The sequence below is a fragment of the Clavelina lepadiformis genome, chromosome 7 (assembly GCF_947623445.1).
Source record: "Clavelina lepadiformis chromosome 7, kaClaLepa1.1, whole genome shotgun sequence".
Classification (NCBI taxonomy): domain Eukaryota; kingdom Metazoa; phylum Chordata; class Ascidiacea; order Aplousobranchia; family Clavelinidae; genus Clavelina; species Clavelina lepadiformis.
In genome coordinates this window covers 16,499,286-16,526,322 of record NC_135246.1, presented here as the reverse complement: position 1 = coordinate 16,526,322, position 27,037 = coordinate 16,499,286, and the positions used below count along the sequence as shown (strand labels likewise).

Genomic DNA, 27,037 nt, shown 5'->3' with positions numbered 1-27,037 from the left:
TTCATGGTTTCGTTATATAACGTAATAAACAAAACAATAAACACAAACTAACTTAATTGGAACTTCCTTTTAACCGGCAAAATAAAAGCACAGAATATTAACGCGTCATGCATTGCTTCTTCACGAATAAGCAAAATGAATCCTCAACCCGGAAGCTGTACATTGAAAAAAATTGCCGCTGGCATAAAAGTGCCATCAAGGTTTCCTATCAGCACATTAACACGTCTATACGGTTTGAAGTGCACGCAGGTTGATTATATGCAGCTTGAAGATTAACGAAGTTGTATTTGCAATTGTAGGTTAGCAGGTAACGTGTTCAAATTACTGAAGTTCAAGTATGCATTTGCAAAAGATATTGATGCTCTTTTGCATCCTTCTTTGCTTTTCGTCGTCTAACGCTTGGTAAGTGGGAAACATGGACGCAAAACGAGTGTTTGTGTTAGGTTTATTCTTATCTTAGGTTTATCCTTCTTGCACCCACTTTTCTTCCAGGCGAAGAAGACGAAGAAGAAGAAGGTGTGATTCATCCAATTGCGTATGGGTATGGAACCCTTGTTCTCGAACGTGCGGTGGAGGAACTCAAGGGCCTCGAATCACTCGCAACAAAGGTCCTTGTGGATCTTGTAGCCTGCCCGCTAGTAGAAGATGCAACACACAATGCTGCCCGGTTAATTGTCGGTGGGCTTCGTGGGGTTCGTACAATACGTGCTCCCGAAGTTGTGGAAGTGGAACTCAGACAAGGTCCAGAGGACAATCCGTGAGAGCGAGTTGCGGAGGGCAGGCTTGTCCGGGATCGTCGACCAGCTCGAGATCCTGCAACACAGGGTGCTGTCCGGTCAATTGCGTTTGGGGTAGTTGGGGAGCGTTTGGTGCATGTTCCCGTCCTTGTGGTACCGGGAGCCAGTCAAGAGCAAGAAAGGTTACAACCACCGCTAGCTGTGGTGGCGCTCAATGCAGTGGGTCACCAACAGAATCACGAAAATGTAACACCGGCTGCTGTCCCGTAAATTGTGTTTGGAATAATTGGGGTACATGGAACACTTGCACGCAAACCTGTAATGGCGGTAAGAAATTAAAAGTTTTTCTCATAGAAAATTATTTTAACAGAGCTTCATAGCGCATATGTCAAGGTAAAGAAATGTTTTGTAAAGACACCTTGGACTTAAACTATAAGTTAACAATAACAGGCAGACAAACACGGGAAAGAACAGTAAGAAGTCCCGCGTCCTGCAGAGGCGCCGCTTGCCCCGGTTCATCAACAGAAGAACGTGTTTGCAATGACGTTTGCTGCCCAGGTTTGTGTCATTTAGGTTTCATTTAAGGTTTTAAAATCTGCCGAAACAATCTTTAATTTGTAATAAGTTCTACATTTTCCGTTCTTGCTGTTTCAATATAAATGGTTTTATTTTTACACTTCCCCCTTTTTCAAAGTTCCGTTTGCGGTTTGTTTTCAGTGGATTGTATTATGTCTACTTGGACATCTTGGACCGCTTGCTCAGCTACTTGTGGAGCGAATGGTGGTTCTTCAAGAACAAGAAAAGTAACTAGAAATCCTTCCTGTGGAGGAGCCGTGTGCTCCACCAAACTAACAGAAACGAATCCGTGTAATCGTAAGTGTTATAATGGAGGCACTGCAGGATCATCTTCGTGTACTTGCCAAGGCGGCTGGGCTGGAGTATGTTGCGAGAACGGTAAGAACTGAAGTCAGAGGTTACGTGGTTTACAATACTTTAACCACAACTCATGTGTCACTTCATTATTATAGTACGGTTATATTCAGAATATTGTAACATTTTTTCAATGCATATCTTAAATATGCATTTCAGATATTGATGAATGCGCCAGAGCCAGTGACAATAATTGCCACTCTGAAGCCGTGTGTTCCAACAACCGAGGGAGCTTTACCTGCTCGTGCAAAACCGGATTTCTGGGCAACGGAGTTCAATGCACCAGTAAAAACAAAGACGAAAATCGTTTACTGCTTGAAAATAGCTTTCTCATAAACAAAAACAGTTTTTCGTGATATGAATACCTTCTTTTGTTTTCTTTATTCGTTTTTAGAAAACAAAAAATATTCCACCATGTCACGCTTTCATCACTAATGTTTACAAAACAATTTTTCGCCAGACATTGACGAGTGCCAAGAGAACACCGACAACTGCCATGAATCAGCAACCTGCACAGACACGCCGGGAAGCTTCACATGCCGGTGCAGGGACGGTTTTGCCGGCAACGGATTTGCTTGTACCGGTATCTTTATACACATTTATTGATTTATTGATATAATTCCTTTTGCTGTTGTCATGCAGCTGTTAGCATGTTATTTTTTAGTATCGATCTCTCATTTTACATTCAAATACATATTTTCAGTTAACTTTTTGATTTGTAATAATTCAGATAATTTTTTCCAAAACATGATCTATGTCATTTTGTTAAAGATATGAATGAATGCGAAAACGGCAACAACAATTGCCATGAACGTGCAGAATGCACAAACACGGTTGGCAGCTTTACTTGCAATTGCTTTACTGGATACACTGGAAATGGGGTACAATGCACAAGTAAGAGATTTACAAAGCACTGGAAGAGTGTCTTTATAGTTTGCTTATTAAATTAAAAAACAACAATGTAAAAAAGCTGACTGCGCGTAACTAGATGTATAGTGACAGCAGCAATTAACTCAATAAGGAAACAATTCAGCTAATAACTTCCTTCACGATTCATTGTTTGCTTGTCAAGAAACAAGGCAGACGACAAACTGCTCACTTCAGTGTTTTCTAACCTTTATCTTGGCTCGTTATTTATCGCACGTTTGCCATATAAGGTTTTCGTTTGTATTTGCTTTTCATGTATTTCATGTTTACATTTTTATTATGATAAATATCACATCAATACAACTTTCTATGGTTTGGTTGTCCTTGATTTTATTTAGTCATGGTCTCAAGCTCAACCTTGAAAAGTTTATTTTGTTGTGTTTTTATTTTAATTCATATGAAATATAATGCAGATGTTGACGAATGTGCAAATGGGTACCACAACTGCCATCCATCGGCTACATGCATCGACGAAGATGGGGGTTTTTCATGTCGTTGTTTAAAAGGTTACAAGGGAGATGGATACCACTGCGATGGTGTGTATTAAGATTCATGCAATGTAATTTTTAGGTAGAAATGCAGATTTTTAAATAAAAGTTGTTATTATCAGATGTCGATGAATGCACAACATCGGAATATGATTGTCACAAGCATGCCACCTGCCGGAACACAATTGGGTCGTTCACATGTAGCTGCAATGAAGGTTACTCTGGGAACGGAAAATCTTGTGAAAGTAAGAATGTCTTCTGATGATTTTACAACAATTTAAAAAACACTTAAATTAACACAGGTAACTGTTCGTTTTCTAGATGTAGACGAATGCGCTCTTGGCTCGGACAACTGCCACCCACAAGCTACATGTACGGACACAGAGGGTGGTTTCTCTTGTACATGTGTCCAAGGATATGAGGGCAGTGGTGAAGAATGCGCCGGTATGTGGGAGTTTATATTTTATTGTTTATACCAAGTGACAAACTGCCATGTCCATAACACTTACTGTTGAAGCGGAAAGGTAGATGAGCTGTTATTGCAAATCTTACATAAAACAAAAGTCCTTAACGCCAGGTTGTAAGCCATTGCGTGCGCCAAAGTCTGCCTTTTAGGATTCAATTTGGTTGCATCGATGCACGATCATGCCGAGTTTGATCCATGTTTAATCTACCGTAACGACAAAAACCTATTTTGCAGACGTAAACGAATGTGTGACAGGCGACAACAACTGCAATTCAAACGCAGCTTGCACAAACAACGACGGAAGTTTTACCTGCTCTTGTGTGCCGGGCTACAGTGGAAACGGTGTTGAGTGCAAGAGTGAGTCATCATGCATGCACCTGTTCCGTTAATTTTGCCCCAAAATGTTAATGTTTGAATGAAGACCTGTGAAAAACTTGATTAGTTTAAGGTATGTTTGACTTGGTCAGAAAAAACAAGTTTGTGTTGTATTAGATGAAAACGAATGCGCCTTGGGAACCGATAACTGCAACCAGGAAGCTCAGTGCGCTGACACGGAAGGAAGTTTCCGCTGTGAGTGTAACAATGGTTATGCTGGTGACGGCGTGTCATGTGATGGTAAGAAGACTGTGGTAAATCTATCAGTATGAAATGAAGTGTTTTGAAATTTATCTTAATAGGTATTGCTGGTTGAGAAACGTCACACTTTCACACTTCCGTTTTAATTTTAAATTTTTTTCAGATGTTGACGAATGTGGTACTGCTCAGTTTGACTGTGACGTAAACGCTTCCTGTAGAAATGTGATTGGTTCGTACGAATGCGTTTGCAAACCCGGGTACAAAGGAGACGGCAAAGCATGCACAAGTAAGATTTGCATAAAAACGCTTAGACAGATATAATTGTGCATCTGCGTCAACTCGGATGTAAATATGATTGCATAGAAATAAACACGAAAAAGAAGCAAACATATGTTCCTATAACGTAAAATGTTTTCGTAGCAAGTACGTTTTGGTTGTTGGTCTTACGGCGCCGGTGGCTCGGCTCAATACTCGAAGCGACGTGTTACTCTTAAACTTGTTTAATAAGATTTTATGAAATAAACATTTACCTTAATATTTTATTGCTTTTTTATGGCTTCGTTTTGCTGTTTAGTAGTCATTAAGCTTATATATAGTCTGTAACAAAGGTCATGTTTTATAATTTGTTTTGAATTGGGAACTGTTTACCACAGCAAGTGTTGTTAAGGTATTGCCCACAGGCCACAGAAGGGTTGGAACAATGAGCAGGGTCGTCGAGTATCGGTTCCGGGTCACACAATTGCAAGTTTCCAACATGTGACTTTATTCATTTTTATTCTCGCAGATGTTGATGAATGTGAGGGAAACTCCAACAATTGCCACATTTCAGCCACTTGCATCGACACAGAAGGAAGCTTCAGATGTCAGTGCGTGAATGGTTATACCGGTGACGGCGTTTCTTGTGAAGGTATGAGTATGTAGTTAGTGTAGAGATACATTTTCTTTATAGTTATTTATATTATTTTTAGAAGAAGGACATGATGTAAAAGACAGAAAATGAAAACATTTTCTATAAATAATAATACTTTTCACAGAAATGCTATCCTGTAATTTAAACGTTATAATTATACTTTGGCAAACTTTAATTCTGAGTTTTTAACTTTCAATGCTGTTTCAAATCAAACTTTTCTTCGGACGTTTTGAATGTGACGCTTTAATAATTATTCGTGGTAGCAAAAGGTCACACTTATATTTCGAAGTCAATTTAAATTTTTTTCAGATGTTGACGAATGTGGTACAGCTCAGTTTGACTGTGACGTAAACGCAGCGTGTAGAAATGTGATTGGTTCGTACGAATGCGTTTGCAAATCTGGTTTTGAAGGGGACGGCAAAACATGCACAAGTAAGACTTGTATAAAACTATATTACAACATAGTTGGTCTGCGGTCAGTATCGAAACCTGTTTATTTAAAGAAGACGGTTATTCTGCAAAAACTACTTAACCTTATATGATATTTATTTACAAAGACATCAACGAATGCGAAATCAACGCACATGATTGTCATGAATCAGCAAATTGCGTTGACGTGGAAGGAAGCTACACATGCCAGTGCCAGGACGGTTACACCGGAGACGGAAGATCCTGCAACGGTATAATAACTAAAGAGAACAAAGATGTATTATTAGCTATATTAATATATTAACTATATTAATATGTGATTAAATACTGCACATATATAACAAGCCTTGCGTTTGGATATATATAAGTTAGGCCCATACAATTAAACACGCACAAACACATATAAGCAACAGTAAGCAACTGTATTCTCGTACAATGGACGCTGTGCTTTGATAATTTCAGATATTGACGAGTGTGCCGAAATCAGACACAACTGCCATGCCCAAGCAGTATGTTCAAACGTCATCGGAAGTTTCACATGTACTTGTTCAGATGGATACACTGGTGATGGTGTAAATTGCAATGGTAAGCGATTACTGTAACCGAAATTGTGACGCAGCAGCAAACTTTTCGAAATAATTTCTGAAACAATTGGTAACCTTTGTAAGATCTTGACGAATGCGAAAACGCTTTACATGGTTGCGATGAACACGCTTCGTGTACGAACACTATCGGCGCCTACGGATGTTCTTGCAACGACGGTTATAGTGGAAGCGGCACAGTGTGCACAAGTTAGTCTTCTTTTCTGAGTATTCTATTGGTGATGATGCTGTTTAGAATGCTCTTTTGTGACTATATTTACAACTTACGTTTGTTTCAGATGTGAACGAATGTGAGATTTCGACTCATAACTGCCACCAAGCGGCTGTGTGTCAAGATACAGAGGGACATTACACTTGTACCTGCAGCCAAGGCTACACTGGAAATGGAATCGATTGTTACGGTACAAAACACAAAATATGGCGTCATATCTTGCGCTTAACAAATGCATGCAGTTAGAGTATCTACCTTTGTTTTTCCTCACACTTTTCCGTAAAACACCAACATTTCTACCTTTGTCAGAATACGTAATTTCTACGATTTTTACTATGATATCATAATTAGATATCAATGAATGCAAAAATGAGATGGACGATTGCCATGACATGGCTAACTGTATAAACACGATTGGTTCTTTTCAATGCGCTTGCAGTCCAGGGTTTTCTGGTGACGGTGCTCAGTGCTCAAGTAAGTTATACTATCGGTCCATATTTTGCTATAAAGACAACATACTAGAGTCAGGAGTCAGGAAATCCACAAACCAACCATAAATTACTAATTATTTGTTTTAATGTAAAATAATTTTTTAAGACAGTAGTCTTGTTAAATTAAACATCGATATATTTAATGCAAAAGATTACGACGAATGCAGCACTGGCACACACAACTGCAACCTTGAAGCCATATGTATTGACACGGAGGGAAGTTACGACTGCCTCTGCAAAGAAGGATATCAAGGCGATGGAATAGTTTGCGAAGGTTAAATTTAAATAAAATTGTAACTAAACTGGCCTTAAATAAATCTTAACCAAAATTAACTTAACTTAGTAAGCTAAATCTTAACTCAAATAAATCTTAACTAAAACTAATTTGTTATAACCGAAAACCCCCTTTCATGGAACTGTATATAAATGGTTGTTTGTTTCTGTTCAGATATTGATGAATGCTTGGCCGCACAGTATGACTGTGATGTACATGCTACATGTATTAATGATGTTGGTTCTTACCAATGCTCCTGTCAAAATGGATATACTGGAAATGGGAAATCATGCGAAAGTAAAAGATCTTGTCCTTTTTCTAAACATTACAAGACTTACTCAAAAATTTAGTTTCTTTTGCCTATATTTTGTCTGCAGATGTTGATGAATGTTCTACCGATGCTCATAACTGCCATGATGCGGCAACATGTACTGATACAGACGGAGGGTTTACTTGTGTTTGTGGAAATGGTTATTCTGGCGATGGTGTTAGCTGTAATGGTATGCACCGCTAAACATTAAAAATAAAGTCTTTTGAAATTCGTTGAAGCCTGGTGTTTTTAATTTGACAACTTAGGAATTCGTTCGTCTCACAATGAACGTTTTGGCAGTGTCCTTAATATCGGAAAACGTTGATACAGAAGTTACAGGTACCATCTTCATGTTATATTCACAGATTTTGACGAGTGCACGACATCGTCAACAAACTGTTCCCCCGATGGGTATTGTACAAACACTGTTGGTTCTTATAAATGCAGTTGCAATCCAGGATTTGTTGGCGATGGCGTTACATGTTCAAGTAAGTCGTTTGAATTTCAGATATCGCAAGCCTGCAGTAGTTTGAACATAGCCTCATGTAACATATCACTATACCAGTTACTCGGCAACGGTGTTTTATTTTCCTTACTCCCAACAGATGAAATAGACCGTGATAACTTCAGAGCGTAGTTGCCGTTATGTTGTTTGATAGCTTCTTGCTTAGTCGTATTTATTTGCAAGTAAACAATTAGAAAAACATGTCGATTATATATATCAGTAGATATAGCAAGTAAAATGGTAGCAAACTTAACCTTATACAAACCACATCTTCAGATTTCAACGAATGCAACACTACAAATCACGACTGCCACCCAATGGCAATCTGCAATGACTTGGCGGGAGGATATCAATGTGTGTGCAAGGAAGGATACTCCGGTGACGGGAAAACGTGTTCAGGTACAAAGACACGAAATGTTAAGTTTTTTACTTACTGTAAACACGGTGGAACTCCGGATTTAAAAATAACTTTTTACGAGAAAACATAAGAAATACATGTACTATGGTTATTTGCAATGGAAAAATCCGTACCATGCAATGTTTGTTGTTCTAGATATCGACGAATGCGAGTTATTGCTTGACAGTTGCGATGAACACGCTACATGCACTAATACGGTCGGTTCCTATCGATGCCAATGCCAAAATGGCTTCAGTGGTGACGGGAAATCTTGCTCAAGTATATTTTCTGTGAATTAATGTTGTATGTTACTTATTGTTGTATTTATTCTGCATGCCCTTCTATTGTTTACAACAAACAAAATAGGCAGCAGGTTTTTATGCCTTTAACCGCAAGAAAGTAGCTGTTACATTTTATGTATAAGGTTGCATGCTGTATTTCGTTTTTAAGATATCGTAGAATGCAGCACACCACTTGATAAATGTCACTTAAAAGCAATCTGTACCGACACGATTGGAAGTTACAACTGCGAATGCTTACCAGGCTATACAGGAGACGGGATAACTTGCAGCGGTAAATACTGAATAAAAACTTTTTATACATTACCTTTATTGAAACATTGAACACCAGCAATGTAGAGTTTGTCAGCAAATGATCGTTGGTTTAATTTCATTCTTTAGATATTTTTTGAAAAAAAGAAAATCGAGCTGTTATTCAAAAAAAGAATAATAAGAACACTTTGTATTTCAGACGTAGATGAATGCTTTACTTCGACACACAATTGCCATGCCAATGCAAGTTGCTCAAATACCGTTGGTTCATTTGAATGTTTGTGCAGTCCGGGTTTTGAGGGAGATGGAGTTGAGTGCAAAGGTAATTTTAGGTGGATAATGGAAAAAATAAGCCTAATCAAGACAGTTTACGTGATGATTAATAACACTTATTATCTGATCTAAATTAGTAACTGAAGTCTATACCCAGTGTTTTTTTAAGGTGTTTTTTCAAATTTCTCCAGCGGTTTCCCAAAATTTGGACTTGCAAATATGGCTATTTTTTGGTATTTAAATGAAACACTTGCGGTCTTTTAAAACTACTTAGCAGTCACCCAAACCAAACCTTAAAAAACCCTGTCTATACCTAACTTGTTAATCTGTCAAGATGTCAACGAATGTGATCTCGATGTCCACGACTGCTCTCCACAAGCCTCTTGCACAAACACTGATGGAGGTTATGCCTGTTCTTGCAGAGTCGGTTATACTGGAAATGGATTCGCTTGCTCGAGTAAGCATTAAACACATTCAAGAGAATCAACGGTTATAAAAATTTACTGCTCTTCGCCCTCATAACAAACTGAATGTTGATTTTCAAGATTTGAACGAATGCCTCATCGGCGAGTATGATTGCCACCGTGCGGCGAGGTGTATTGATACTGACGGGAGTTATCGCTGTGAATGTATTGAGGGATACAATGGCAATGGCGTTGAGTGCACTGGTGAGCTGTTTCATGCCAAATCAGATAGTCCAAATCTGTTTTTTTTTTCTTCCATGATTAGTTACATTAGTACTAATGACACATTTTGACGTGTAAAGACCGTTTTTTTAAATATTTAAGATGTCAATGAATGTGAAGTTGATGCAAATGTGAAAGAACTTTGCCATGCCGATGCTGCTTGTATAAACTTGATTGGAAATTACACATGTAGCTGTAAAGATGGTTACCAAGGAGATGGTGTACAAATTTGCAATGGTCAGAAATATCAACACATACTTTAACATACAGTAGTTAATGTAAACTCTCACATAAAAATTCTATGTTTTTAAGTTATCCTTGTAGCCTAATCATTAAATGACAATTTTTATGCAGACACTGATGAGTGCCTCCAACCAGATGTTGCAAATTGTGACTTCAACGCCCAATGTAACAACACCAAAGGAAGTTACGAATGTGTTTGTAATCCTGGATACATAGGAGATGGAATGACTTGCGAAGGTTATAAACGACTTCTGACATTTTCTTGGTGTAACTCATACAATTTTTTATCGCTAAACGTTTTGTATCCACTTAACTTAATTTCGCTCTTTTGAAACCGTTAGATGACGATGAATGTCTTCTCAATGAAGAGTTAGAACTGTGTCACGGCGATGCTCACTGTGTTAACACAAAGGGATCCTACAAGTGCGAATGCAACAAAGGATTCCAAGGAGACGGTTTACAGAAGTGTGAAGGTCTGAATTGTATTACGTTTGTAGACTGATCTCTATGTACGAAGAACCGATATATCTGACAAAATTTAATCAGTTATATCACACTGCAACAGTTTTCACTAAATTGTTACGTGTAACTAGTATGTTAGAATATTTCAATGGTTTCCTAATGAATTTTACATAGATATCGATGAATGTAAGATAGGTGCAAAATGCAATCACGCAGCGCAATGTGTAAACACAATCGGAAGTTACAGTTGCGTTTGTAAAGAAGGATTCCATGGAAATGGTTTCAGTTGTTCTGGTAAGAGTTATGATTTAACAACAACACAAATTGCGTTGTTAGGCACTTTGTATGCTGTTTTAGGAAATAGCCTAATATTCCTAAATGTGATGTAAAATTTGAAACGATATTAAAATTAAAATTTCTTCAGATACAAACGAATGCGAGGAAGCAGATAACTCTTGCAATAACGTTGGAAGCGAGTGTGTCAACACAATCGGTTCTTACACGTGCAAATGTCGTCCAGGATTTTTGGGCAATGGTAAAGAGTGCAAAGGTACCTAACTAATTAAGTTATATAGATTTCCCTTGACTTTTTTCGGAAACGTTAATAAATCAGAATTCAACAGAAAAAGTTTGAAATAAATAAGTTTGTATTTTAAGGATTTGTTGTGTCATTTTATACTTCTTTTGCAGACATCGACGAGTGTCTTCTCGGTCATCACGACTGCAAAGGCGTTGATGTTTCCTGCAAAAACACCATCGGTGGATACGTCTGCGATTGTGGGCCGTACTTGGACTACAGAAACGGAAGATGCGAAGGCAATACTTTACGTCTAAATTATCATTACCATTTCATGAAGCAACCTTCTATATTTTCAAGAAACGTTCAGTTAGTTGTATTCTTTCTCTTGTAACATGTGATCAGCCATAACACAGTTTTGAAATTATAGAGCGGGCTCCTGACCGTCTACCGCGCAAAGCGCCGGCAGAAGGTTTACAATCCACCGCAGAGAATGAACCAAGTGCCCCGATGATCGTTGTGTTTGTGCTGAGTGGCTTGGTAGCGGTTCTTCTTGTTGCACTTGTAGTTATAAGGGTAAGTACAGAGAGAAAAAGTGCTCTTATAGGAGTAAATGCCAATGTATTTTTCCATTGTTCTGCTCAAGCTGTTCGATGCGCAGCACACTGCACTATCAATTAAGCTTATTAAACTGCCTTGTACTATAATCGTATTAAACTTTCCACATCAACTTTTCAGATTTACAAATCAAAACAAGCTTCAAAATCAACAATCACTGCTACTGGAGGGAGCAACAATAGAGCGTTTGTTTCGGATAAAAACGCTACATTACCTGCTAGGAACAACTCTGAACCTAGTGAAACTGCTGAAGTTTCGCTGTGATTGATTCTTATTGACGATGTTTTATTCCATATAATTCAATATAATTGTACAAGTGCACTTTGTAACATATATCTGAAGTTCTGTTTAGTAGTTTATACATATTCAAAAGCACATACTTTTTAAAGGTATTCGAGCATATTAAGCCAAAAACATTTTAGCTATTAAGCCAAACTGGTCCAAAAAATTTCTCTGCAGTTTTACTGCACGATGTCGTCCTTTTTGGACTCAAACCAGTTTTTGCATTCTTTAGTTTATTAAACTGTAAAAAAATTTCCAAGTTTAGTTATTCACATGCTCTACCTGTGCCAGTTTCACTTGCTTATTCATGTTTGCTGCATTGTACATGTCTCTTAAAACGCATTGTTTCCAACAAATTATTTTGGGTGTAACCTGAATTTAATCAGCATGCGAATGTACGACTGTATGCATTTTCCAGATGTTGACTAATATACTATAAATATGAACTTTCTTGAGTTATTTCGTTATACAACGCTACTGTAATAAAGAAAAGGAATACTGGTATATGTTAGAACAGTTTTGTGAAATAGTATGAAATGAAACAGGTTAAACTGACAAAAAAAATTTTTTTTTCAGTTTTATAGACAATTTATAAATAGCGTCCGCATGATTATGCTAATATAATAAAAATGTCTGAAAGTCTATAGCCTATCCCTTTATCCCGCAAAAAATAGCAAAGTTATTTACAAAAGACGATAAACGCTTAAGCTATATTTTTGTCAAGACAATTGATTTTTCCATTTCTTTTAGTTTATTATTTCTTTGTATTTTCATCAGTTCTAAAGCGTATATTCACCCACCAACGCAAAATGTACTGAACTCTGTGAATACAATCAATCAAACCCACACATTTACGTGTATTGCGTTATGATCGGTATTTCACATAAGCCATTTGTTTCGAAGCTGCAAACTCGGTCGTTTGTGCGAAGTTCATACTGAAGAATAATCTCTCCGCATTCTTCGTTACCAGCTGTGTTGTCAGGTTGTCGTGGGTTTTCTATCCAGTGGGTATTTTCTCGGGTGGACGAAGTAACCGTACGGTCAGCCCAAACCCAGTCTTGACCACCGCCGATCAAATCACGTAAACCGATCCAAGCTTCATCAAAACCCAACGCTTGCTGAATTGGGCTGTGAGAACATGAACAAAATAAGTTGTTAACTTGATAGTATAAAATTGTAAATACTCTTTTGAAATCTCAAAAAACTTACATTTAATTCTTTTTACAAATTTTCTTAAAATAATGTGTAATTTTAAACAATACGTAAGCTTAGTGTTGGACCTGGACTACTTTTTCATACTTGGAAAACTACGAAAATTACCATAATGGATTATGAAGGCAACCAATCATTTAAAAAACTAAATTTATAAATCAAATGATCGACAAATACTTGAAAATAAGCTCAGGAAGAAATAAGGGAAAGATTTATAAATTAAGATTTAATAATATATAATAATCGTAATTTTGCAATCTTGTTAACCACTGCAATAAGAGAAAATATATTATTCGATAAATTTATACTGAAATAATGTTTATTTGATAAACGTAATGTAAGGATTTCGATTTGAAATTTCTTCCAAAAAATAAACTAAACTAGACCTACATAATAAAAAATACATTTTCTATTTTATTGGATAATATATAAAAACGAAACCTTTCTTTCATGAAAGAAGCATAAAAGTGTTATAAAATTTATTACATAAATTATATGCTTCTTCCTGGAAAAAATGATTTCGTTTTTATATATTATCCAATACAGTAAAAAAATGTATACTCACGCTCTTAAGGAGAAGTCCTTCATTCCAACAGCTGCAAGATCGCCACCCTCTTTTACACATTCGTTGCGAGTGTTGTCCCACGTGCCTTTTGACGTCAGCATATAACGATATCCATTGCCAGCATCGTAACCTTGTCTATCTGATATGAGGTACAAGATACTGAAACTAAGTTGTATAGAAAATAGGTGACTATTAGTTAGAAACATTCGCAAAATGATGACCATATTTGACCAATGAACTAATTAATCACCGTTGTAATATGCAATTATATGTTTTGTTTATATATTGCTGTATTTACTATGTTCACATAATCCGTATCTGGTAGAACTGCATGGAATGTCGTTTGTGCCAAGACTGTAGGAGTCAATAATCTCGCCGCAGTTTTCGTTACCACCCGTGTTAGAAGGTTGTTGTGGATTTTGTATCCAATGAGTGTTTCCTGATGTAGATGAAGTCTTATCGACCCAAACCCAGCTGTTGTCTTCTTTGCTCAATCCTACCCACGCTTTGTCAAATTTGAAAGTTTGTTGTAGGGTGCTATATAACAAGAGAAAATAGGAAATCCTTTGATTATAGCAAATTTTAAATTTAAGTAATTGGTTACAAATGTTGGACTTTAAAATACTTTCTAAAAGGTTTTCCTAAACGTTGTTAAAAAGTTTAAAAACGTTGAGGAAAGTTGAATTCACCTTCTTAAAGAAAAATCCCTCACTCTGACCGCGAGGTCACCTCCATAACTTTTGCATTCATCACGCGCTTGTTGATAAGTCTTTTGTTGGGTCAAAATGTAGTAATACCCGCTTCCACTGCAAACCTCCCTCCATTCTCCTGTCGTAAATAGGTTATATAATGTGGTTAAGACATGATTTGATATTTATTGTATATCGTTTTGTGGTACAAGGAAAATTTTTATAAGCCGTGAACAAAAACCATGAAAACTAAATGCTGCAATATTTGAAGGCATAACGGAAAACATTTCATGTAGTTTATTGTAAAAGTTTGCATATATACTTTTAGATATACCAATATAAATTTATACAAAACTAAACAAACCGGTCAATGGGTGGTAAAAGTGATGATCAGTCAAAAGACTTGCAGAAAAGTGAAGATAACTCAAGACAAAACATAGCGAAAGTCCCAACTCTAATCTGCCGTACTTCATTTTGAGACTTTTGACTGGCCTAACTTTTACTGTAGCCTACTATGAAATACATGCAGGCAACGAGAATTTATATAGTAATGTGGAACTGTATCAATCAAGCAACTGTCACAAGAAATGAATTGGTTTAATGTGACATTTACTTAACATGTAGTTCGTTTTTGGAGGAACGAAATGCGGTTGTCACAATAATGATATATGCTCTACATTTAGATCAAGGTTCTCCATAAACAACTAAACATCCTTAATGTTGAACAAAATGGGTAAATAATTTCTACAGCCAGGTGTCTGCTTTTGCAACAGTACTTTTAAAATACTGCATTGTTAAAAGTACAATATAGTTGCAATACGCTGACGTCAAGTCTAACAAATGTGAGTAAGCAGACAATAAGACTGTGCGCAAAACAGGTGAGATCGACATTGTAGGATGATAAAATTTTGTCAAACTGCACAGCATTCTGCAGAAGTTCCGACACAGTTTGCAGCCAAAAAATTAAAAAAAAAACTATTGAGACTGGCTGTACTACATTTAGCGATGAAACGTTTCAAACGATACTGACAGAGCTCTCAAATTATGACACATCGATTTATCAGTCTGAAAATACTCCAGGAAATCAACGTGAAAACGTGACTTCAGTAGCAAACCACGTTTTATTGTGCACTACACTATGACCCCAAGTTTATACTAAACTATATCCATTAATTTCTCAAAACGTTTACTCTTTGCAAACAATTGTGAAAAATAAATTAAATATTTTTTAAATTGTGTAAAGTTATCTTGAGTTTGATGATTTGTGGGTGCGGAGAAACACCAGAACCAAACAGACTTGTTTGACCAATTCATGGAACACTCCAACGGTTTCCAAGAAAATCCGTACTATTTCATAAAAGTGCACTTGACATGTTTTCGAAATTTTAAACAATAGATGTTCGAGTTCGTAAATCAAATCATGCATCTTTCATGGTACTGAGTAGAATCAAGGTAATTCTTGGAAACTATAAGCATTTCATAGAATTTGCAAAGTTTTGTTGAAAATGTTTATCGGAACAGAACGCACTATGGCAATCAATTATATCTGAGTTTGCTCTTCGTATAATAAATTAAAACATTTCTGGGAAAATTCGGGAATTTCGCCAAATCAGAGACCACTTTCCAGGAATGTATTACAAGTTGATTTTGGTTCAACTTTAACGGCTTTAAATCACTGCTGGATAACCTAAGCTTTACTTGAATATTTTGCTTTACTAAGCTTTATTAAGCTTTACTTGAATGTAAGGTTTTACTTACATTCGCATTTACTTTACGCATAAATAATTGTCTTCCTGAACAAAATGTGGCCACTGTGTCACGCCGATGCTCACTGCATTAACACAAAAGTCCTTACGAATGCGAATGCAATAAAAGATTCCAGAGAGATGGTTACAGAAGTGTGAAAGTCGAAAGTTGATTACGTTGGTATACTGATCGCTATGTATGAAGTCCCGAGATCTGTGACAAAAGTTATTTACACAGCAACAGTTTTCACTGAGTTGTTACATGTAACTATTATGTTAGAATATTTCAATTTATTTCCTAATGCATTTTACATAGATATCGATGAACGTAAGATAGGTGCAAAATGTAATCACGCAGCGCAATGTGTGAACACAATCGGAAGTTACAGTTGCGTTTGCAAATAAAGGATTCCATGGAGACGGTTTTATAGTTGTACTGGTAAGGATTATGTTCTAACAACTCAAACGCACATCCTGCAATTTTGAGAAGGTCGACGTGACAGGAAACACCGAGAGAATGATTAATAGGTACATTTCAACTATACTATATAGTCACTATTTTTATATTACTGTGTATGTTTGCAGTTTATTGCTCATTTTACAAGCCTTTGTCATGCTTTTAGCTTTTTCGTTCTCACCCTGAGCATTTTTGTCATAGCTTTCGGCATTCTTGCTCATTTACAGTTGATTGCGTGCACCAAGCACACTTTTGTAACATTTCCGTCTTTTCGCCTCGTGTCGCTACATTCCTGCCGTTCCATTACCGTATTTGTTCTTACATTCCGTCTTGCGTTGAGCAAAAAAGGTGAGAGGTTTCTTCTGACGTAGAGCTTCTGGTTTTCTCGTTTCCATCTCTAGATTGCAGTTTACGTATGTGTTGGTCGTTTCTTACTATTATTATTTGTCATCTCTTATATGTAATAGCCTCGGCTCTATTCTTTGTGGTTATATCTACCCACTTCTTTTTATAACTAATTGTTTTTATTAATGGGTTTCTACAGTTGATTTTATTAAATCTCTTTTAACAGTTTATGGTGCTACGACTCACCGTTAATGTGATAACGAACCTGGTTTTACCTTAATTTTATCGTAACACAATCACACAAATTGCGTTATTAGGCACTTTGGATGTTACTTTTGGAACTAATGCTTCTAAATGAAATGTAAAATTTTAAACGATAGTAAAAGTAAATTTTCTTCAGATAGGATCGAATGCGAGGAAGCAGATAACACTAGCAATGTCGTTGAAAGCGAGTGTGTAACTAAGTTATGTAGATTTCCTTTGATCTTTTTCGAAAATGTTAAAAAATAGAAATCAACAAGAAACGTTTGAAATAAATAAGTTAGTTTTTTAAGGATTTGTTGTGTCATTTTATACTTCTTTTTCAGACATCGACGAGTGTCTCCTCGGTCACCACGATTGCAAAGGCATTGATGTTTCCTGTAAAAACACCATCGGTGGATACGTCTACGATTGAGGGCCATACTTGGACTACAGGAACGGAAGATGCGAAGGCAAAAATTTACTTCTAAATCATGAATACCATTTCACGAAGCAACCTTTCATATAAGGTACCTGTACCGAATAAGGCCCGGTCCCTAATAAGGCCCATTGCTCATATTTCGCAAACCCGTGCAAATAAATGAAAGATTTTGTCCCTACATAAAAACTAATATAAATTCATGATGGTTTACCAGATTTCATCCTTGTCACGTGATCAACCGATTCGCTAGAGCACAACAAAAATTTGATATTTGCAGTTAAGGTGGTTTTGTTTATTTAGAAAAAAAGTAAGTGAGAATTTGGCCGGTTAAATGAACTGTTGTCAGCCGGCTGAAGTTTTCATGTAACAACCAACTTAGTATCGAAAAGGATAATGCACTTTTTTTTGCTGAAATTTTTCTGATGATAAAAATGTGACATTTTTTTCGTGGATGCCACATGCGCCTAATAAGGCCCATACAAGATGCTTGGCTAATTGATGTCCAGACTTCAAGAGTGGTTCCAGTCATCAGTTGGCAAATTGTTGCAGTTACTTTTGATTCCCCTAGTGGAATCTTTTTAAATGTTTGTACAACTTAAAATGTGAAATTTCTAATAATGTTATATGTTGTCTATTACTATGTTTTGAATCAAAATACTCACAAAATTGGTGGGCCTTATTAGGAGCCTATGCTCCTAATAAGGCCCATTTTTTGGAATTTTTAATTTCTTTATAAAAATTTTTTGGGGGGTTGTCAGGTATTGTGGTTTTAATATGTTGTAGTCATATACCCTCACTAATAGAATACGATTTTTCAGTCTATTCTCATTTATGGTTCTTGAGTTATTTTCAAAAAAGTGTTAGGTGGGCCTTATTCGGTACAGGTACCTTATTCCAGAATTCTACCTTTTATTTTTGTTATTTGTCTTGTAACATGAGATAAGCCATAATAAAGTTTTGGAATTACAGAACAGGCTCCTGATAGTCAACCGCGCAAAGCGCCGGCAGAAGGTTTAAAACCCACCGAAGTAAGTGTGAAGCGCCCCGATGATCGTTGTGTTTTTGCTGAGTGCCTTGATAGCAGTGTTTCATCAAAGACGTAAGTAGAGAGGGAGGAAACACTCTTTCAGGCATAGAGGCCAAAATATCTTTGCATTTTGCTGGCTAGGCTGTTTGATGAGCAGCACACTGCACAATCAATTAAGCTGAATAAACTGCCTTGTACCGCAAACGTATTCAATCTTTCATATTTACTTTTCAGATTTATAAATCAAAACACGCTCCAAAATCAAAAATCACTGCTACCGGAAGGAGCAACAATGAAGCGTTTGTTTCGGATAACAACGCTACACTACCTGCTAGGAACAACTCTGAACCTAGTGAAACTGCAGACGACTCGCTGTGATTGATTCTTACAGTATTGACGATGTTTTATTCGACGTAATTCAATAGAACTGCACAAGTGCACGTTGTAACATATATCAGAAATGCGGTTAAGTAGATTATGCATATTTAAAAGCACATACTTTGCAAAGGTATTCGAGTACATTAAGCCTAAAACACTTTAGCTATTAAGCCAAACAATTCCAAAAAACCGCTTTGGGGTTTTACTGCGCGATGTCGCCTTTTTTGGATTCAAACCAGCTTTGCCTTGTTTAGTTTATTAAACTGTCTAAAAATTTCTAAGGTTAGTTATTTACATGCTCTACCTGTGCTGTTTTCACCTGCTTAGACATGTTTGCTGCATTGTACATGTCTCTTAGAACGCATTGTTTCCAACAAATTCCTTTGGACGGGAACCTAAATTTAATCAGCATGCGAATGTACGACTATATGCATTTTCCCGATGTTGAGTAATATACTATAAATATAAAATTTCTTGTGTTATTTCGTTGTACAACGCTACTGTAATAAAGAAACGGAAATCCTGATAAATGTAAGAAAACTTTTTGTTCTAAAACGGTGTTAAATGAAACAGATCAAACTGACAAATGAAATTCATTTTCTAATTTTATAGAAAACCTATATATAGTTTCGGCATGAGTATGCTAATAGCATAATTAAATTGAAAGAATATAGCCTACCCCTTTATCCCGCATAAAATAGTGTTACGTTTTGTTGTCTTGTGTGTCACAAGTCGAAAACAGACGCATGTGCTTAATTAAGCTCGAAAAAGCGTAATCAGCCGCAAGGGAGGAACACAATAAATATAGGGCAAAAACGGGATCACGACATATGGCCGTGAACAAATTCGCCGGCGACAACTGGTTGTGGACAACTGACCGGCAACAAATTGGCCGGCGATCAAATTAACCGTGACGTAAACTGGCCGGCGATGAAATTAACCGTCGATAAATTGGCCGGCGATCAAATTAACCGGCGACAAATTGGCCGTCAAAAGGTCAAAATTCTAATTCACTATCTAGTCGCTATCTAGTCACTATCCAGTATGTGTATTGCAGTCAAGGTTGCCACTCGTAGAGTTTTTTGGCCCCTTGTACGGTGACCCATATTCATAGATTTCTTATTGTTACATGCATTTTCCCGGTCTAGACGAGTTGTTTGATGAGATTATGAAACAATGCGTTGTAGCCTATCTCACCCTATCTCATCTCGTGACATATTAGATTTTCTCAGAGGCATCGCCCACAACCTACAATTTGCGCAATAAACTTCCTTATTTGTCAAATAACAGTTTGTGTAAATTTTAGTGCCCTTATTATGTAGTGTCATATCTGTTTTGCAGTGAACGTCTTTTAATGTTGTTACTCGTATTTCTCGTATTTCCGGAAATATTTCTGTTAATTTCAATAAATGTTTCAATGTGTATTGAAATAAAAAAAAATTTTGTTAAAAACAAAGGAAATAGTTACAAACAAATATTTACATATCATATACTACCATCAACTTAAACACAATAATTCAGCACTTGCACGGTCAATTTACCTCCCGGTCAATTTTCATTCCGGTCAGTCTGTTCCCGGTTAGTTTGTTCGCGGTCAATTTACATCACAGTCAGTTTGTTCGCGGTCAATTTACGTCACGTTTAGTTGACCCCGGTGAGTTTGTTCGCGGTCACTTTCCCGCGGCCATATGTCGTGGAACCGGCAAAAACAAGTGTAACACCAAGTGTAATTGGAACAACTCTTGCAACGGAAGACCCGCTTGGAATTACAAGTTCGACGTTTGATGGATTTGCCAAACGTAACTATGGACTAAATTGGCTTGAGTAGAGGTAACATACTCCGCGACTGCAACATTCCACTTCTCTTGAACGTTGTTAAGGCGTTCGATCAAACTTCCACATCCGGCATGTTTGGTTGACCGTCAAATGTTCCAGGAAGTAACAGTTCGGTAAAAGGAGGAATACGTGCAAAATCTAACAACTTAACGACATGACTATTTGCTATGCCTGGGAATTTTAGTAGGGGAATGGTGCCCCCTCTCGTTTTTAAAAACGTTTTTTCATAATTCACGATACACCGGTTATGTTGCAAATAATCATTTCCCAAGATAAAATGATCAGCGATAGAGTCGCAGACATAAACATCGCAAGATTCTATACAACCGGCGACTGAGATTTTAACCTTACAGCTGCCCAACATATTTATAGGCTTACCTCCAGCACCCACAAAATCAATTCCGGTTGGGCATTTTGATAATGTTGTTTGTAGCGTATCATACAAACTCTTACTTATATCTGTAACGGTAGCCCCAGTGTCAATCAAAGCAAACACTGAACTCTCATTAATGTTTATGTTGGCATAACTATATATGCAAGTCCTGATCCATAGTTTGAACCTGGTAGATTTTCCGTGGTGGATTGCTGTTAGTTCCATGTACGCCAGAAACACGTCGAAGGTTTCTTGCATGTTGCCTGTGACAGCGTCGAGCAATGTGACCATATTCCCCACAGCTAAACACTGAAGTCTTTTTCTCTCTTCCCGAGGTCCTCTTGCTGTCTTCATTTCGTTTCGCAGCTGGAAAATTTCGTCCTGAAGTTTTTCGACAGTTCTTTTTAATTGGGATACATCCTGGTGATCTCCTATCACCGCTGCTACTTCTGACGTCATTATACGTGGTTCATGATGCGTCCGTTCTGCGTTTTCAATAATGTTCTTAGCTGTGGCGTAAAAATCCGGTTGTGCAATTTTAGAGTTATCGCGTAAGATTTGAGAGGCTTGTTGACGATCTCTCAGTCCTCGAACGAGTAGGTAGTACAGCACACTACTGCGCATTTCATGCTGTTCGTCGTATGGATAAGCCATTTTTCCCAATTGGGTTAAAGAAAGAAAGCTTCTTACGGATTCGTCAAAACCTTGAGTGCGCTGAAAGAGTTGTTGCATAGCATGCTTTGGTGAAGATAGTCCTGAAGCCGTGTCTTTTGCTTGTTGAATGCGTTCGTCATAACTAAGCTCGTAGAGTTCTTTACGACCATCGGTCATGGAGAATCTCATGTCTTCCGGCAAGCTTTGTAGAAATGCATGTTTCTTTGCCGCATCCGATGCTTTAACGCTGTCGCAGAAGCATTCGAATTCTTTCAGAAAAGACGAAAAACTATTGCCACGCTGGTAACGAGGCGGAGAGTAAAAAAATTCATGCTTCAGTAAAACTTGATAAAATCTTCTGTGTATCTAAGAGGTCCTGCCGTGCCCGCCAGTGTTACTGTTTGTTGTCCTCACTCTTAGATTTACAGATTTACAGGCACATCTTTTATTTAAAAACAGTTTAGTTAAGTTTCGTTCACACAGCTCATTTCAGGAGTTCCAATATCAAACTGATCGTGCGACTACCTGTCGGACACGAGTCGAAAAAAGACGCATGTGCTTAACTAAGCGCGAAAAAGCGTAATCAGCCGCAAGGGAGGAACGCAATAAATACAGGGCAAAAACAAGTGTATAACAATAGCAAAGAAATTTGCAAAACACAATAAAGACTTACGCTGTAGTTTTTTCAACACAATTGAATTTTCAATTCCTTTCTTTTTATTATTTCTTTGTATTTTCATCAGTTCCAAAGCGTATATTCACACACCAACGCCAAATGTACTGAAATCTCTGAATACAATCAAACAAACCCACACATTTACTTTGACTGTGTAATGATCGGTATTTCACATAAGCCATTCGTTTCGAAGCTGCAAACTCGATCGTTTGTGCGAAGGTCATATTGAAGAATAATCTCTCCACAGTCTTCGTTACCACCACTATTTGAAGGTTGTCGTGGGTTTTCTATCCAGTGGGTATTTTCTCGGGTGGACGAAGTAACCGAAGGGTCCGCCCAAACCCAGTCTTGACCACCGCCAATCAAATCACGTAAACCGATCCAAGCTTCATCAAAGTTCAACGCTTGCTGAATTGGGCTGTGAGAACATCAACAAAATATGTCGTTAACCTGATAGTATAAAAATTTTAAATTGTTCTGTAATCTCAAAAATGCATTTGGTTCTTCATACAATTTTGCTTTTATACGATGTGTAATTTCAAACTGTGCGTTAGCTTAGTGCTAGCTTTTGCTCTTTGTCATATTTGGGAAACTACGAAAATTACCATAAGGAATTATGAAGGCAACTAATCATTCAAAAAATTAAGTTTGTAAATCAAATAATCGAATCAAATTTGAAAATATCTTCAGGAAGAAGTAACAAAAATATTAATAAATTACGAGTTAATATTATATAGTAATTGTAATTCTGCAAAATCAGTGATTTGTGATAACCACTGTAATCAAAGAATATAATATATTCTACACCTATATACTGAAAGAATGTTTATTTTAAAAGGAAGGTCTTCGGTTCGAAAGTTTTTTCCAAATATTGTACTAAAATCTACCTACACGTGTTATATAAAAAGTTGATGCTTCTTTCAAGAAAGGGGGGTTCCGTCTTCATATGTTATCCAATACAGCAGAAAATGTATACTCACGCTCTTAAGGAGAAGTCCTTCATTCCAACAGCTGCAAGATCGCCACCCTCTTTTACACATTCGTTGCGAGTGTCGTCCCACGTGCCTTTTGACGTCAGAATATAACGATATCCATTTCCAGCGTCATAACCTTGTCTATCTGATATGAGGAAAACATATTGAAACCAAGTTTACAAAAAATAGGCGACGATTCGTTAGAAACATTTACAAAATGATGCCTATATTTGGCCAATGAACAGATTAATCATCGTTGTAATTATGTAATTATATGTTTTGTTTTTATGATATTATATTTACTATGTTCACATAATCCGTGTCTGTAAGCACTGCATGGAACGTCGTTTGTGCCAAGATTGTCAGAGTAAATAATCTCGCCGCAGTCTTCGTTACCACCCGTGTTAGAAGGTTGTTCTGGTATCCAATGGGTGTTTCCTGATGTAGATGAAGTCTTATCGACCCAAACCCAGCTGTTGTCTTCTTTCATCAATCCTATCCACGCTTTGTCGAATTCGAAAGTTTGGTGTAGAGTGCTTTATAGCAAGAGAAAATAGGTATACCTTTGATTATGACAAATAATAAATTTAAGTTATAGTCTACAAATGTTAGATTTTAAAATACTTTCTTAACACAACTAATGCTTTTGAATAAATCGTAAAAACGTTTTCTTTAAACGTTGTTAAAAAATTTTAAAAACTTTTTCGAATGATGAATTCACCTTCGTAAAGAAAAATCCCTCACTCTGACCGCGAGGTCACCTCCATAACTTCTGCATTCATCACGCGCTTGCTGGTAAGTCTTTAGTTTGGTCAAAAAGTAGTAATACCTGCTCCCACTGTAAACCTCTCTCCATTCTCCTGTCATAAATGGATAATATAATGTGGTTATGACGTTATATGGTATTTAGTGTATTTCGTGTTGTAGTACAAGGAAACTTATTGCAAGCCGTCAACAGAAACCATGGAAATTAAATGCTGCATTATTTGAAGACTCAAAGTAAAATAGTTCATGCAGTTAATTACAAATATTTGCATATATACTTGTAGCTATACCAATTGAATATTTATAGAAACTGAACAAACCGGTCAATGCGAAGTCAGTGTATGGCTCAATCCACAAACTTTCAGAAAAGTGAAGGAAACTCAAGACAAAACATAGTGAAAGTCCGAAATCTAATCCGCCGTATTTCATTTTGACACTCTTGATTGGCCGAACTTTTACTGTAGTCTACTATAAAATACATGCAGGCAACGAGAAGTTATATAGTAATGTTGAACGGTATCAATCAAGCAACTGTCAACAGAAATGAATTTGTTTAATGTGACATTTACTGAAAATATATTACTTTTTTCCAGGAACAAAATGCGGTTGTCACAATAATGATATATACTCTACATATAGATCAAGGTTCTCCATATACAACTAAACATTGTAAATGTTGAACAAAATGGGTAAATTATTTCTATAGCCAGGTGCCGGCTTTTGCATCTATACGTTTACAAAACTGTATATTTTAAAAAACGATATGGTTGCGAAACGCTGACATCAAGTCTGAGAAATGTGAGTAAGCAAACAGTAAGACTGTGCTTAAAACAATTGAGAAAATGTAAGATAAAAAGATTTTGTCAAACTGCGCAGCATTCTGCAAAAGTTCCGACACAGTTTGCAATCAAGAAATTAAAAAATCATTGCGACTGGCTGTAGTACAGGTAGCGATGAAACACTTCAAATGGAACAGACAGAGCTCTCAAACTATGACACATCGCTTTATCAGTCTGAAAATACCCCGGAAATCAACGTGAAACGTGACTTCAGTATCAAATCACGTTTCATTATGCACTACACTATGACTCCAAGTTTATAGCAGAATATCTCCATTAATTTCTCAAAATATTTAGACTTTGCAGACATTTTTGAAAAATAAAATGAATTAAATATTTTTTTTAAATTGTGTAAAGTTAGCTTGAGTTTGATTACTTGTGGGTACGAAGAAACTTCACAACCAAACAGACTTGTTTGACCAATTCATGGAACATTCCAACGTTTTCCGAGAAAATGTTAACCGTTTCATAGAAATTCACTTAACATGTTTTCGAAATTTTAAAAGATAGATGTTCGAGTTCATAAATCGAATCATGCATCTTTCGTGGTACTGAGTAGAATCAATGTAATTCTTGGAAACTAAGCATTTCATAGAATTTGCTAAAGGTTTTGTTGAACTTGTTTATCGGAACAGAACGCGCCATGGCAATCAATTACATCTGAGTTTGCTCTTTGTATAATAAATTAAGACAATTCCGGGAAAATTCGGAACATTCGGAAATTTCGCCGAAACAGAGACCGTTTTCCAGGAATGGATTACAAGTTGATTTTGGTTCAACTTTAACGGCGGTTAATTACTGCTGGATAACCTAAGCTTTAGTTGAATATCTTGATCGTCTGCAAGGTTTGAGTTGTTTTATAACTTTTTTTTAGCTTTATGAACAAAATTAACTAATATTGGAGAATAAAAACAGAAAAAGAAGAATTATATCGACAAATATATAAAAGAAAAACATTTCGGCGTATAAATGTTTGCACGTTTCAGAAACTGTATATAGGCTATACCGTTATTTCGAAATTTAATTAAACTCATTTAAAATTGTTGATTGTGCATTTGCTATCATCATAACGTTCGCAATTAATGATAGATAGCTAAGCAATTGTAATGTAATAAGCAATAAGCAACACTTTATTGCAGGTTAACGAAGAATTAGCACTTGCACACTTATGTCAAATGGAGATCTTAAAGTACTTTATTGACCACTTAAAAAATTTATAAAAGCTTGTTCATACGTAAATGTATAGTCTCCATCTTCTTACCATCATTACAGCATTTTATATTCCAGGCTGATTGGCATTTACAGCCGAACTCAAATACTCCAATAAAAAATATTGGATAATAATAATATCCAATAATATTTTGCACGATTGTTTTTTGGTTTCATTTATTTTTATCCACGCTTTATTTATTTTATTAGTATTACTTTGCTTATATGACACAGAGTTCTTTTAACCATTGTGTCATTTAAATTTGTTTGTTTTTCTCTTCAATGTCTTGATACCGTTGAACGGGTAACTATTATGTATCAATTCCGAGAGCAAATTTGCAAGAGCTACAACCGGCCCCTACTAGTGAGGATAAGGCAGTAATGGAGGCAGTTTTCATTTAAATGAATTGTATTTGATTTCCTTTTTTGACCTGACGTAATAAATATTATTATAACGCTCGAAAGGAAGGGTTTTAACGGTTGAACGCGTAACTATTATGTGTCTATTTCCGATTGTCGTTTCGCATTTACTTCACGCATGAATAGTTGTCTTCCTGAGGAAAATGTGGCCACTGTGTTACGCCGATGCTCACTGCATTAACACAAAAGTTCTTACAAATCCGAATACAAATAAGAATTCCAGGGAGACGATTACAAAAGTGTGGAATTCGAAAGTTGATTACGTTGGTATACTGATCTCTATATATGAAGTCCCGATATCTGTGA

The 27,037-nt window shown here is 36.6% G+C and overlaps 3 protein-coding genes across 4 annotated transcripts in view; 1 reads left to right on the top strand and 2 right to left on the bottom strand.

Annotated features, from left to right (window-relative positions):
* The first annotated feature begins 231 nt into the window (after positions 1–231).
* LOC143466265 (uncharacterized) overlaps positions 232–27,037 on the top strand; it is a 38,202-nt gene continuing 11,396 nt past the window's right edge. The window contains exons 1-38 of one of the 2 annotated variants that reach the window (XM_076964923.1): positions 236–402; positions 493–1,064; positions 1,188–1,295; positions 1,455–1,691; positions 1,827–1,952; positions 2,128–2,250; positions 2,439–2,561; positions 3,008–3,130; positions 3,205–3,327; positions 3,404–3,526; positions 3,783–3,905; positions 4,041–4,163; positions 4,288–4,410; positions 4,909–5,031; positions 5,344–5,466; positions 5,592–5,714; positions 5,926–6,048; positions 6,132–6,254; positions 6,344–6,466; positions 6,628–6,750; positions 6,919–7,041; positions 7,216–7,338; positions 7,419–7,541; positions 7,717–7,839; positions 8,133–8,255; positions 8,410–8,532; positions 8,704–8,826; positions 9,004–9,126; positions 9,412–9,534; positions 9,623–9,745; positions 9,866–10,000; positions 10,118–10,243; positions 10,348–10,479; positions 10,643–10,762; positions 10,893–11,018; positions 11,159–11,284; positions 11,416–11,561; positions 11,724–12,389. In XM_076964923.1, coding sequence (XP_076821038.1) covers positions 338–402; positions 493–1,064; positions 1,188–1,295; positions 1,455–1,691; positions 1,827–1,952; positions 2,128–2,250; positions 2,439–2,561; positions 3,008–3,130; positions 3,205–3,327; positions 3,404–3,526; positions 3,783–3,905; positions 4,041–4,163; positions 4,288–4,410; positions 4,909–5,031; positions 5,344–5,466; positions 5,592–5,714; positions 5,926–6,048; positions 6,132–6,254; positions 6,344–6,466; positions 6,628–6,750; positions 6,919–7,041; positions 7,216–7,338; positions 7,419–7,541; positions 7,717–7,839; positions 8,133–8,255; positions 8,410–8,532; positions 8,704–8,826; positions 9,004–9,126; positions 9,412–9,534; positions 9,623–9,745; positions 9,866–10,000; positions 10,118–10,243; positions 10,348–10,479; positions 10,643–10,762; positions 10,893–11,018; positions 11,159–11,284; positions 11,416–11,561; positions 11,724–11,867 — 5,238 coding nt within the window. In that variant the 5' untranslated portion in view covers positions 236–337 and the 3' untranslated portion in view covers positions 11,868–12,389. Of the gene's footprint in view, positions 403–492; positions 1,065–1,187; positions 1,296–1,454; positions 1,692–1,826; positions 1,953–2,127; positions 2,251–2,438; positions 2,562–3,007; positions 3,131–3,204; positions 3,328–3,403; positions 3,527–3,782; positions 3,906–4,040; positions 4,164–4,287; positions 4,411–4,908; positions 5,032–5,343; positions 5,467–5,591; positions 5,715–5,925; positions 6,049–6,131; positions 6,255–6,343; positions 6,467–6,627; positions 6,751–6,918; positions 7,042–7,215; positions 7,339–7,418; positions 7,542–7,716; positions 7,840–8,132; positions 8,256–8,409; positions 8,533–8,703; positions 8,827–9,003; positions 9,127–9,411; positions 9,535–9,622; positions 9,746–9,865; positions 10,001–10,117; positions 10,244–10,347; positions 10,480–10,642; positions 10,763–10,892; positions 11,019–11,158; positions 11,285–11,415; positions 11,562–11,723; positions 12,390–27,037 lie in introns of those variants that run through there. The other variant, XM_076964924.1, reaches the window with a different exon arrangement.
* On the bottom strand, positions 12,618–14,874 carry LOC143466275 (C-type mannose receptor 2-like). The gene is made up of 5 exons (XM_076964935.1): positions 14,716–14,874; positions 14,352–14,490; positions 13,961–14,199; positions 13,663–13,801; positions 12,618–13,013 (listed from the first exon to the last, which is right to left on the bottom strand). Exons 1-5 carry the CDS (start codon positions 14,822–14,824, stop codon positions 12,737–12,739), a joined length of 903 nt encoding a protein of 300 aa, XP_076821050.1. The 5' UTR covers positions 14,825–14,874; the 3' UTR covers positions 12,618–12,736.
* LOC143466281 (C-type mannose receptor 2-like) lies at positions 22,548–24,744 on the bottom strand. Its single transcript, XM_076964942.1, has 5 exons — positions 24,584–24,744; positions 24,220–24,358; positions 23,802–24,034; positions 23,505–23,643; positions 22,548–22,942 (listed from the first exon to the last, which is right to left on the bottom strand). Exons 1-5 carry the CDS (start codon positions 24,690–24,692, stop codon positions 22,666–22,668), a joined length of 897 nt encoding a protein of 298 aa, XP_076821057.1. The 5' UTR covers positions 24,693–24,744; the 3' UTR covers positions 22,548–22,665.

Coding starts and splice junctions, on each gene's coding strand:
- LOC143466275 (XM_076964935.1), bottom strand. CDS start 14,824: ATGAAGTACGGCAGATTAGAGTTGGGACTTTCGCTATGTTTTGTCTTG. Junction 13,802..13,960: donor ATACGGATTATGTGAACATA/GTAAATACAGCA, acceptor ACCTCATATCAG/ATAGACAAGGTTACGATGCT. Junction 13,014..13,662: donor AAGGACTTCTCCTTAAGAGC/GTGAGTATACAT, acceptor ATGTTCTCACAG/CCCAATTCAGCAAGCGTTGG.
- LOC143466281 (XM_076964942.1), bottom strand. CDS start 24,692: ATGAAATACGGCGGATTAGATTTCGGACTTTCACTATGTTTTGTCTTG. Junction 24,035..24,219: donor AGGGATTTTTCTTTACGAAG/GTGAATTCATCA, acceptor CTTGCTATAAAG/CACTCTACACCAAACTTTCG. Junction 23,644..23,801: donor ACACGGATTATGTGAACATA/GTAAATATAATA, acceptor TCCTCATATCAG/ATAGACAAGGTTATGACGCT.